The following is a 12,715-nucleotide window of genomic DNA, read 5'->3' on the forward strand; positions in this document are numbered from 1 at the left end:
TAGCCGGCGAAGCGCTGCGCTTCCGCCCGGCGCCATCTTGAGTGCGGGCAGCGGCGCCCACCTGCCTCGCACCTCCGCTCCGCCGCTGCCGCCCTCCGCCCCCCGCCCCCCGCCCGCCCGACTCGGGCTGTTCGCCGCCACCCCCGGGGGGGCCTGGAGACGCCTCGGTGTGTAGCGAGAGGCCGCAGACAAAGCCGCAGCGCCTTTATTGACCGCTCCCCGCCCGCGCCTCAGCGCTCGCTGCCCTCCGCCCGCCGCCCCGGGGGCACGGCCGCCCCCGCCTCGCTCTGCGCCGCCGGCCGGGGCAGGCTCAGGCGGCTCCTCGGCGGCCCCTGGCCCTCGGCGGCAGCCGCGCAGCTGAGAGGCCGCAGGCGCCGCGGGCGCAGCGGGGCCGTGTGGAAGGGCAGGGCCCTGGCGGCCGCTGCCAGCTCCCCGCTGCCGCCTGCGTACGTCTGGATCCGCCGCACCGGCGCCGGCGCCAGCTGCTGCTCGGCGGCCACGGCCACGGCCGCGTCGAAGCTGAGGCTGACGCCCTCCCGCCAGGCTGCCCTCCTGCCCCCCGCGCTGCCCGCAGGCTCCTCCGCCGCCGCCGCCGCGGGGCTGCTGCGGAGCTGCGGCGGGGGCGAACTGGCACCGTCCTCCGCGGGCAGCCAGGGCTGCAGGGCCGGGGGCACCTTGGCGAACTGCGGCTTGGGGGGCACGACGGGCACGGAGCGAGCCTGCTGCACCCTGACGGTGCGGGCTGCCAGCCGCGCCGGGGCACTGCCATCGCCGCGCAGCACGGCCTCGGCCCGGCCCGGCTCGGCGGCTGCCGCCGGGGGAGCAGAGCTCAGCTCCGGGGGTGAGGAGCAGGACGAGGAGGTGCTCCCGGGGCTGGCAATGGGCACCTCCGAGCTGGCTGCAGAGGGTGGGAGAGCCTCGGGAGCAGCCTCGGGGGGAGCCTCGGGGACAACCTCGGGGACAGCCTCGGGGGCAACCTCGGGGACAGCCTCGGGGGCAGCCTCGGGGACAACCTCGGGGACAGCCTCGGGGGCAACCTCGGGGGCAGCCTCGGGGACAACCTCGGGGGCAGCCTCGGGGACAACCTCGGGGGCAGCCTCGGGGACAGCCTCGGGGACAGCCTCGGGGGCAGCCTCGGGGACAGCCTCGGGGGCAGCCTCGGGGACAGCCTCGGGGGCAACCTCGGGGGCAACCTCGGGGGCACACCCAGGGCCTGGGGGCTCCTCCGGGGAGGGGGCCGGAGGGGGCCCCAGCACAGGCTGGGGTTCAGCCTCACCAGGAGCCCCTGGGCTGGCTCCATCCTCTTCATCTTCCCCTGCTGCCGTGGCCAGGACCAGCTTTGCTCCCGCATCGTCCTCAGCTCCCCCAGCCCCGGCGCTGGACTCAGTTCTGCTGGGCTCGGAGCTGCTATCTGTGGTCCCCTCCCCTGCCCCTCCTTTGCCTGGCACCTCCGAAGGGTCCCCGAGGTGCCCACCCTCACCCTCCGCCAGTCCCGGCGCTGCAGCCCCGGCCCCCGGCACGGCGCCGGCGGCCCTGGGCTGTGCCAGGCTCTGCGGTGGCACCGCTTCGCCCGGGGGCTGCCCGCAGGGCTCTTGCGATGCCAGCAGAGGGCTGAGCTCGTCGTGGGCGCTGAGGAACAAGTCCGAGTCGGTGTCCCCGGGGCAGTCCTCGGGGTCCGAGCCCCCGGGAGCCATGAAGAACATCTCCTCGTCCATGCACTCCTCGATGGACAGGTAGCTGCCAGGCTGCTCCGCCCGCGGCTCCGCCGGCTGCCGGTGGGCACAGGGGGCAAGGTGAGCGCCGCACCTGGGCACGGAGCGTGGCACAGTGCCCCCGCAGCCTGCCGCTGGGGCTGCAGGGGTCAGTGCCACCCTGTCCTCTGCGTGCTCGCTCGGGCCCTCCGAGCCCATCCCTGCCCTCTCCATCTCTGCCCTCCCTGTGCCCACCTTGTCCCCTCCTCCATCGCTGTCCCACTCCAGCCCCACTCTGTCCCTTCCATCCCTCCCTGTCCTCTTTGTCCCCTCCCTGCTGCCTCCACCTCCGTCCCTGTCCCACTCCATCCTCCCTGTCCCCTCTGTCCCCACCTTGTCCCATCCATTGCCATCCCTGTTCCAGCCACCCGATCCCTGTCCCACTCCATCCCCTCTCTGTCCCTTCCATCCCCCTCCCTGCCCCCGCCGTGTCCCATCCACTGCCATCCCCTGTCCCCTCCGCCCCACCCCCGACTTGGGCCAGCCAAGGTGCCCCCTGCCTGCCTCCCACCCGGTGCCCAGGGGGTGCCGATGCCAGCTCACGTTCATGCAACCGCTCTCCATGCCCTCCTCCACGGCCGGGCACCCCTCGCCGTGCCCGGGGCCGGTGCCCAGCGGCAGTAGCCATGGCAGCGTCTCCCCATCCCCATCCCCCTCCAGCCAGGGCTCTTCGGGGCTGTCCAGGAAGGCGAAGGAGTCTCGGAGCTCCAGGGACAGCCTGGCACCCTCCGCGTCCCCTGCGGGCGGGGACGGAGGGGGCAGCGCCTGGTGGCCCCCGGGGGCCGCTCCGCTGCCTGCCGGTGCCGACAGCCGCCGGTTCCCGCCGCGGGGCTCGGGGCTCTCCGGGTCCCCGGCAGGGCATCGGGTGGGCGTCGAGGTGCCAGCCGGCGGCTCTCCGCCCGCCGCCAGCTGTGCCAACGCCGGGCAGGGCAGCCCGCGGGTCAGGCGGGAGAGGTTGGAGGTGATGTGGAAGGGGACGGTGACGGAGAAGGGTCCCGAGATGTGGACCCCTGCGCACCTCTGGGCTCGGCTGCCGCCGGCCTTGGGCGAGCGCCCGGGGGCCAGCAGCGAGGCGCGGGCGGCTCTGGGGGTGGTCGGCTCCGACTTGGTGCTGCCCTCCCCCTCCGGCTCCTCCGCGCCCTTGGGAGGCTCCTCCAGGCTCTTGTCCAGCTCCTGGCAGCTGCCCAGCGCCGGCGGCAGCGAGGGGCAGGTGTCGAAGCTCTCCCGGCGCTGCGGCGGCTGCTTGGCCGCCAGCCCCTGGCCCAGCCGCGGCTCCTCTGCGCCCCGGGGGCAGCGCCCGGTCAGAGCCCGGGCTGGGTACCGGCCCTGCGCCTCCCCGCCCGGGGGGCACCGAGGCACCGGGGACCATCCCTGTCCCCTCCATTCCTACTCCATCTTCTGCACCTGCATCCCCATCCCCTCCATCCCTGCACCGTTTCCATCCCCCTTCCTCCCATCCCCATCCTCTCCATCCCTATCCCTCCTTCTCCATCCCCATCCTGAGCTCTCCATCCCATCCCCTCCACCTCAACACCATCTTCTCCATCCCCATTCCTTCAATTCCCATCCCCATCCTGACCTCCCCATCCTCATCCCTGACCTCTCCATCCCATCCCCTGCATCTCTGTACCTTCTTCCCCATCCCCATCCTGACCTCCCCATCCCCATCCTGACCTCCCCATCCCCACCCTGACCTCCCCATCCTCATCCCATCTCCTCCATCACCATCCCTGACCTCCCCATCCCCATCCTGACCTCCCCATCCTCATCCCTGACCTCTCCATCCCATCCCCTGCATCTCTGTACCATCTTCCCCATCCCCATCCTGACCTCCCCATCCCTGACCTCCCCACCCGTATCCCATCTCCTCCATCCCCATCCTGACCTCCCCATCCCCATCCTGACCTCCCCATCTCCATTCCCGTCCATCCCACCCCTATCCCGTCCCCTCCCCCCCCCCATCCCTGCCCTCCCCTCCCTCTCTCACCGCCGCTGGGGGAGGAGCTCAGCGAGTCCATGCTCTTGGCCGGCCGCAGGCTCAGTTTGCTGCCCCCAGGCTCTGGGGAAGGACGCAGGAGGTGGCACCAGGGCTGGCCTTGGGCACGCATCAGCTCCGCACCCCGGCCGGGGGGGTGCTGCCCTGCCCCTCCCCAGGTGCTGCCCTTCCCTTCCCCGGTGCTGCCCTCCCCCTCCCGAGGTGCTGCCCTTCCTCTCCCCCGCTGCTGCCCTCCCCATCCCCCGCTGCTGCCGTGCCCCTCCCGAGGTGCTGCCCTCCCTCTCCCCCGGTGCTGCCCTTCCCCTCCCCGGTGCTGCCCTCCCTCTCCCGGTGCTGCCCTCCCCCGGTGCTGCCCTTCCCTCTCCCCCGGTGCTGCCTTCCCCCGGTGCTGCCGTGCCCCTCCCGAGGTGCTGCCCTTCCCTTCCCCGGTGCTGCCCTTCCCCTCCCCGGTGCTGCCCTCCCTCTCCCCCGGTGCTGCCCTCCCTCTCCCCCTGTGCTGCCCTTCCCCTCCCCCGGTGCTGCCCTTCCCCTCCCCCGGTGCTGCCCTCCCTCTCCCCCGGTGCTGCCCTTCCCCTCCCCCGGTGCTGCCCTCCCTCTCCCCCGGTGCTGCCCTTCCCCTCCCCCGGTGCTGCCCTCCCTCTCCCCCGGTGCTGCCCTCCCTCTCCCCCGGTGCTGCCCTTCCCCTCCCCCGGTGCTGCCCTCCCTCTCCCCCGGTGCTGCCCTCCCTCTCCCCCTGTGCTGCCCTTCCCCTCCCCCGGTGCTGCCCTCCCTCTCCCCCGGTGCTGCCCTCCCTCTCCCCCGGTGCTGCCCTTCCCCTCCCCAGGTGCTGCCCTCCCTCTCCCCCAGTGCTGCCCTTCCCTTCTCCGGTGCTGCCCTTCCCCTGCCCCGGTGCTGCCCTTCCCCTCCCTAGTGCTGCCCTTCCCCTCCCCGGTACTGTCCCTGCCCCTCCCCCAGTGCTGCCCCCCCCCCCGGTGCCCACCTTTCTCCTCTGCCTTCACCAGCTTGCGCTTGGCCTCGTGGCTGGAGCGGCCCAGGTGGAAGATTGATCTCCACTTCTTGGCCTTGAGGGACCCTTTCCTCCTGTGGCACATGGGCACAGCTGGGCACAGCTGGGCACGGGCAAAGGCTGGTGCAGGAGAGCAGTGCCCAGCAGATCACCCAGGGCCACAGGGTGATAGGGGTTGGAAGGGGACCCAAAGAGACCCTCCCTGTGCCACCACATCCTCTGCCCACCCTGGGGGCTGCCTCCCCACCCCAGAGGGGCCCCAGGCTGTGCCCAGCGAGGTGGCAGGGCCCCTACCTGTGCTCACTGAGCTCGATGATGGTGTGGTAGGGCCGGATTGGGGGGGGGTCCATCCCCCTGGCTGAGCGTGGCTGGCACATGGTAGGGTGGAGCCTGCCCAGCCCCTGCCAGCCCCGCGCCCAGCAGCAGCGATCGCCGCGGGGACTCGCTGCCTGCGGGCACACACACAGGGCAAGATGGGCATCGAGGGCTGCTGGGCACCTTCCTGTCGTGCCCCCCGGGGCCCGAGCTGGGGCTGACCGTGCAGAGGAGCATCCCCGAAGAGCTGCTCCACGTGGGTGAGGATGAACTCCACCACGATGGACTGCACCCGGACCTCCATGAAGGCTGCGGTGCCGTTGAACCCCGAGGCCTCGATCTCCTTCGACCTGGGGTTGGCAGGAGGGGGAGGAGGAGGAGGAGGAGGAGGAGGAGGAGGAGGAGATGATGAAAAAGGTGGAGAAAGTGAAGAAGAAGATGAAGATAAAAGAAGGGAAGATGAAGGAGTTGAAGAAGACGATGGTGGAGAAGCAGCAGGAGGAGGAGGAGGAGGAGGAGGAGGAGGAGGAGATAAAAAAGGTGGAGAAAGTGATGAAGAAGAAGGTGAAGATAAAAGAGGTGAAGATGAAGGAGTTGAAGAAGATGAAGGTGAAGATGAAGAAGGTGAAGGAGATGATGGTGGAGAAGCAGCAGCAGGAGGAGGAGGAGGAGGAGATAAAAAAGGTGGAGAAAGTGAAGAAGAAGATGAAGATAAAAGAGGTGAAGATGAAGTTGAAGAAGATGAAGGTGAAGATGAAGGAGGTGAAGGAGACGATGGTGGAGAAGCAGCAGCAGGAGGAGGAGGAAGAGGAGGAGGAGGAGATGATGAAAAAGGTGGAGAAAGTGATGAAGAAGATGAAGAAGGTGAAGATAAAAGGTGAAGATGAAGGAGTTGAAGAAGATGCAGGTGAAGGTGAAGATGAAGGAGGTGAAGGAGACGATGGTGGAGAAGCAGGAGGAGGAGGAGGAAGATGAGGAGGAGGAGGAGGAGGAAGAGATGATGAAAAAGGTGGAGAAAGTGATGAAGAAGATGAGGAAGGTGAAGATGAAGGAGGTGAAGAAGATGAAGATGAAGGAGGTGAAGGAGACGATGGTGGAGAAGCAGGAGGAGGAGGAGGAGGAAGAGGAGGAGGAGGAGGAGATGAAAAAGGTGGAGAAAGTGATGAAGAAGAAGGTGAAGATAAAAGGTGAAGATGAAGGAGTTGAAGAAGATGAAGGTGAAGATGAAGGAGGTGAAGGAGACGATGGTGGAGAAGCAGCAGGAGGAGGAGGAGGAAGAGGAGGAGGAGGAGGAGATGATGAAAAAGGTGGAGAAAGTGATGAAGAAGATGAAGAAGGTGAAGATAAAAGAGGTGAAGATGTAGGAGTTGAAGAAGATGCAGGTGAAGATGAAGGAGGTGAAGGAGATGATGGTGGAGAAGCAGCAGCAGGAGGAGGAGGAGGAGGAGGAGGAGGACAAGGAGGAGGACAAGGAGGAGGAGGAGGAGGAGGAAGGCTCTCAAGGCTGTGCCCAGGTGGCCAAGAAGGGCACCGCTGGCAGCCTGGTGTGAGGCAGCAGGAGCAGGGCAGGGACTGTGCCCCCTTGGGCGAGGCTGCAGCTGGAGCCCAGGGGCAGGTTTGGGCTCCTCGGAAGAGTCCAACCCCAGCTGGCTGCAGCCTTCCTCAGCCTCCTCTTCCTCAGCCTCACCTCCCCCAGCTCCCTCACCTGCCCCTCCCCAGCCTCTTCTCCAGACCCTTGCCCACCTTCCTTGCCCTTCTCTGTGCCCTCTCAATGCCCTCCTGGCACTGAGGAGCCCAAACCTGCCCCCAGGCTTCCAGCTGTGCCCTCCCCAGTGCCCAGCCCAGGGGCACAGTCCCTGCCCTGCTGCTGCTGCCCACAGCTCACCACAGCTGGTTGGGTGCCCACCAAGGCCCCATCACCCCCTGATCCTGTGCCCTCATGCCCTGAGCTGTCCCTGCCCACCATCCAGTGCCACCCTGACAGATGCCAACAGCTCGCCACAGCCAGTTGGGTGCCCACCATGACCCCATCACCCCCTGATCCTGTGCCCTCATGCCCTGAGCTCTCCCTGCCCACCACCCAGTGCCACCCTGACAGATGCCAGGAGCTCACCACAGCCAGTTGGGCGCCCACCATGGCCCCATCACCCCCTGATCCCATGCCCTCATGCCCTGACCTCTCCCTGCCCACCACCCAGTGCCACCCTGACAGATGCCAGCAGCTCACCACAGCCAGTTGGGTGCCCACCATGGCTCCATCACCCCCTGATCCTGTGCCCTCATGCCCTGAGCTCTCCCTGCCCACCACCCAGTGCCACCCTGACAGATGCCAGGAGCTCACCACAGCCAGTTGGGCGCCCACCATGGCCCCATCACCCCCTGATCCCATGCCCTCATGCCCTGACCTCTCCCTGCCCACCACCCAGTGCCACCCTGACAGATGCCAGCAGCTCACCACAGCCAGTTGGGTGCCCACCATGGCTCCATCACCCCCTGATCCTGTGCCCTGACCTCTCCCTGCCCACCGCCCAGTGCCACCCCTGGCAGGTGCCCACAGCTCACCACAGCCAGTTGGGTGCCCACCATGACCCCATCACCTCATGCCTCCATCACTTTATGGACCCATGCCCCCACCCCTCTCTGCCCCCCACCCAGTGCCACCCTGACAGATGCCAGCAGCTCACCACAGCCAGTTGGGTGCCCACCATGGTCCCACCACCCCCCCGATCCTGTGCCCTCATGCCCTGACCTCTCCCTGCCCACCGCCCAGTGCCACCCTGACAGATGCCAGCAGCTCACCACAGCCAGTTGGGTGCCCACCATGGCTCCATCACCCCCTGATCCTGTGCCCTGACCTCTCCCTGCCCACCGCCCAGTGCCACCCCTGGCAGGTGCCCACAGCTCACCACAGCCAGTTGGGTGCCCACCATGACCCCATCACCTCATGCCTCCATCACTTTATGGACCCATGCCCCCACCCCTCTCTGCCCCCCACCCAGTGCCACCCTGACAGATGCCAGCAGCTCACCACAGCCAGTTGGGTGCCCACCATGGTCCCACCACCCCCCCGATCCTGTGCCCTCATGCCCTGACCTCTCCCTGCCCACCGCCCAGTGCCACCCTGACAGATGCCAGCAGCTCACCACAGCCAGTTGGGTGCCCACCATGGTCCCACCCCCCCCCCATCCCGTGCCCACATGCCCTGAGCTCTCCCTGCCCGCCTCACCGCAGCAGGTTGGGTGCCCAGACGATGGCAAGGTTCCTGGCATGCATGTTGGTCTGGCTGCTGTGCGCTGCCATGCGCAGCAGATGCCGCATCAGGAACTCCAGAGTCCTGCCAGAGCAGCGGGCACAGCCTCAGCATGGCACAGCACCCCCCCTTTTACCCCCCCCTCCCCCCCCCAGCAGGTGCCACCCTCTCTGCCAGCTGCCCCTTTACCTGTAGTGGGGCAGGGGCAGCTCCTTCAGCACCTCCTTGATCTTGCCCAGCCTGACCTCTTCCATCTGCGTGGCCACAGCATCCTGGCGGGGGTAGGGCAGGGGTGAGGCGGTGCCAGTGCCCGCAGGGTGGCAGCAGCAGGCAGGGCATGGCCGGGGGCACTCACGGCGAACTTGTGGTAGAGCTGATAGGTGAGGAGGGGGTTGGGCAGCTCCCGGCAGTAGGCTTTGCAGAGGGAGCTGACGCAGTGGATGTCCTGCAGGTAGATGTCCCTCTGCAGCGCCGGGCAGCGCTCGGCCTCGAACTCCTGCCTGCGAGCCGGGGCACAGCTGGGCACAGCCTGGGCACAGCCCGGGCATGGCCACCCTGCCCAGCTGTGCCAGCCTGGAGGGGGTTCGTTTGGGTGGGGGGGAAAAGGGGGTTTGGCCCCGAGGTGTCCCCACCCTCACCTCCACCACCTGCATCCTACCACTGCTGCCTCCATCTCGCCTCCACTACCTCCAGCGCACCTCCATCTCAGCTCCATCACCTCCAGCCCACCTCCACCACCTCCATCTCACCTCCATCTCAGCTCCATCACCTCCATCTTACCTCAACCACCTCCATCCCACCTCCATCTCACCTCCACCACCTCCATCCCACCTCCATCTCAGCTCCATCACCTCCATCTTACCTCAACCACCTCCATCCCACCTCCATCTCACCTCCACCACCTCCATCCCACCTCCATCTCAGCTCCATCTCAGCTCCACCACCTCCATCTCACTTCCACCACCTCCATCCCACCTCCATCTCACCTCCACCACCACCATCCCACCTCCACCACCTCCACCACCTCCATCCCACCTCCATCTCAGCTCCATCACATCCATCTCACTTCCACCACCTCCATCCCACCTCCACCACCTCCATCTCACCTTCACCACCTCCATCCCACCTCCATCACATCCATCTCACTTCCACCACCTCCATCCCACCTCCATCAACTCCATCCCACCTCCATCTCACCTCCACCACCTCCATCCCACCTCCATCTCAGCTCCATCACATCCATCTCACTTCCACCACCTCCATCCCACCTCCACCACCTCCATCTCACCTTCACCACCTCCATCCCACCTCCATCACATCCATCTCACTTCCACCACCTCCATCCCACCTCCATCAACTCCATCCCACCTCCATCTCACTTCCACCACCTCCATCCCACCTCCATCAACTCCATCCCACCTCCATCAACTCCATCCCACCTCCATCTCACCTCCACCACCTCCATATCACATCCATCACCTCCATCTCACTTCCACCACCTCCATCTCATCTCCACCACCTCCATCCCACCTCCATCCCCTCCATCCCACCTCCATCCCACCTCCATCTCACCTCCATCCCACCTCCATCATCTCCATCCCACCTCCACCAACTCCATCCCACCTCCATCACCTCCATCCCACCTCCATCTCAGCTCCACCACCTCCATCCCACCTCCATCTCACCTTCACATCCATCCTACCACTGCAACCTCCATACCACCTCCATCACCTCCATCTCATCTCCACCACCTCCATCTCACCTCTACCACCTCCATCCCACCTCCATCAACTCCATCTCTCCTCCATCACCTCCACCCCACTTCACCACCTCTGTCTCACCTACCACCTCTATCTCACCTCCATCACCTCCATCCCACCTCCATCACCTCCATCCCACCTCCATCACCTCCATCCCACCTCCATCACCTCCATCCCACCTCCATCACATCCATCTCACCTTCACCACCTCCATCTCACCTTCACCACCTCCATCCCACCTCCGTCACTTCCATCCCACCTCCACCACCTCCATCAACTCCATCTCCCACCTCCATCTCACTTCCACCACCTCCATCCCACCTCCATCTCATCTTCACCACCTCCATCACCTCCATCTCACCTCCATCCCACCTCCATCCCACCTCCATCTCACCTCCACCACCTCCATCCCACCTCCACCACCTCCATCAACTCCATCCCATCTCCATCTCACCTCCACCACCTCCTTCACCTCCTTCACCCTCCTCTCCCCTCCACCGCCTCCATCCCACTTCCTCCACCTCCATCTCCCCTCCTCCACCTCCGCCCCTGCTGCTGCCTCCCGCTCACCGCAGCCGCTGGATGTTGGAGGAGACCCCTGAGAGCCTGTAGATGCCATCCACCACCCCATGGCGCTCCACGAACTCCGTGCAGCTCCTCAGCACCTGGGGCACTGCGGGGCGGGCACCGCGGGCACCGTCACCCCCTGCCCCCCGCCATGGAGCCGCTGCGGCGCCGCTGGTCCCTCAAGCGTGCCACGCCCTGAGGCCTCCAGGTGCCCCAGGCTGCCTTGGCAGCTGCTCCATGAGCTGGCACATCCTGGGGCCACCGGGTGCCCATGGCCTCTCTGTCCTCTCAGAGCCACCACTGGTGGGGCACTGAGATTGGCAGGCACCGAGATTGGTGGGCACTGAGATTGGTGGGCACTGAGATTGGTAGGCACTGAGACTGGCGGGCACCGAGATTGGTGGGCACCGAGATTGGCAGGCACCGAGATTGGTGGGCACTGAGACTGGTGGGCACTGAGATTGGTGGGCACCGAGACTGGTGGGCACTAAGATTGGAAGCAGCAGAACCTCTCCCAGTCTCCACAGGCTCCCCCCCGGGAGGTGCCCAACTGCCACCTTCACCCAACCGCCGCTGACGCAACCTGGTCCCCTCCCTGCTTCCTCTGGCCCCAGCTGGCAGCCCTGGGGTGGGTGCCCCACGGGTGGGCCGCGGGGCAGGGGGTCCCCGGGGCGGTGCCCACGGGCGGGCACTTACCCTCCTGCCCTGACTGCTGGAGATGCTCCAGGAGGTCGCAGCCGAAGACCTTCTCCCTGGTGCCAGCCTTGCGCCTCGCTGCCTTCTGCCTCGCCTTCAGCGCCAGCGACATGGGGGCGATGCCCTCCCAGCCTGGCACGGCCGAGGGGCTCAGAGCCTGCCCATGCCACCGAGCCCCCCCCCCCCCCGGCCTCGGCACCCCCTTGGCACGGCGATGGGGCAGAGGAAGCGGTGCCCGGGGCGGGGGGAGGAAGTTGGGTGGCTCTGGGGGCCTGACGCAGCTGGGAGGGCCCCGGGGGGGGCAGGAAGGCTTCAACCTCCCCTGCGAGGCCACTTCCTGCTCCCCACAGCTGCAAACCGCAGCGTGGGAGGGGCCCACGGCGGGCACCAGGGGCACGGTGGGCACCCCTGGGCATGATGGGCACCCCTGGGCACGATGGGCACCCCTGGGCACGATGGGCACCCCTGGGCATGATAGGCACAATGGGCACGATGGGCACCCCCTGGGCATGATGGGCACCCCTGGGCATGACAGGCATGCTGGGCACGCTGGGCATGCCTGGCCTTGCTCAGGGCACGCTCGGGGCATGCTCAGGGCACACTTGGCCTTGCTTAGGACACACTCAGAGCTCACTCAAGGCATGCTCAGGGCACAGTCAGGATGCACTCAGGGCACGCTCAGGGCACACTTGGCCTTGCTCAGGGCACACTCAGGGCATGCTCAGGGCACACTTGGCCTTACTCAGGGCACACTCAGGGCATGCTCAGGGCACACTCTCGATGCACTCAGGGCACACTCAGGACATGCTTGGCCTTGCTCAGGGCACACTCAGGGCATGCTCAGGGCACACTTGGCCTTACTCAGGGCACACTCAGGTCATGCTCAGGGCACACTTGGCCTTGCTTAGGACACGCTCAGAGCTCACTCAAGGCATGCTCAGGGTGCACTCAGTGCACACTTGGCCTTACTCAGGGCACACTCAGGACATGCTCAGGGCATGCTCAGGGCACACTCAGGGCACACTTGGCCTTACTCAGGGCATGCTCAGGGCACACTCAGGACACACTTGGCCTTGCTCAGGGTGCACTCAGGGCATGCTCAGGGTGCACTTGGCCTTGCTTAGGACACACTCAGAGCTCACTCAAGACATGCTCAGGGTGCACTCAGGATGCACTCAGGGCAGACTTGGCCTTGCTCAGGGCACACTCAGGATGCACTCAGGGCACACTCAGGGCATGCTCAGAGCACACTCAAGGCATGCTCAGGGTGCACTCAGTGCACACTCAGGATGCACTCAGGGCACACTTGGCCTTACTCAAGGCACACTCAGGGCATGCTCAGGGCACACTCAGGTTGCACTCAGGGCACACTTG

At 66.4% G+C, this 12,715-nt stretch overlaps 1 protein-coding gene across 1 annotated transcript; it reads right to left on the bottom strand.

Moving 5' to 3' along the window:
- Positions 1-179: 179 nt before the first annotated feature.
- ARHGAP30 (Rho GTPase activating protein 30) lies at positions 180-8,818 on the bottom strand. Its single transcript, XM_064175932.1, is given in 10 exon segments — positions 180-1,769; positions 2,295-3,028; positions 3,739-3,810; positions 4,727-4,827; positions 5,048-5,097; positions 5,099-5,202; positions 5,291-5,418; positions 8,295-8,402; positions 8,508-8,590; positions 8,674-8,818. Coding segments are annotated over 9 exon segments (2,901 nt in total). The 5' UTR covers positions 8,573-8,590; positions 8,674-8,818; the 3' UTR covers positions 180-230.
- Positions 8,819-12,715: the final 3,897 nt, after the last annotated feature.

The sequence above is a fragment of the Pogoniulus pusillus genome, chromosome 43, assembly GCF_015220805.1.
Source record: "Pogoniulus pusillus isolate bPogPus1 chromosome 43, bPogPus1.pri, whole genome shotgun sequence".
NCBI classification, from domain to species: Eukaryota; Metazoa; Chordata; class Aves; order Piciformes; family Lybiidae; genus Pogoniulus; species Pogoniulus pusillus.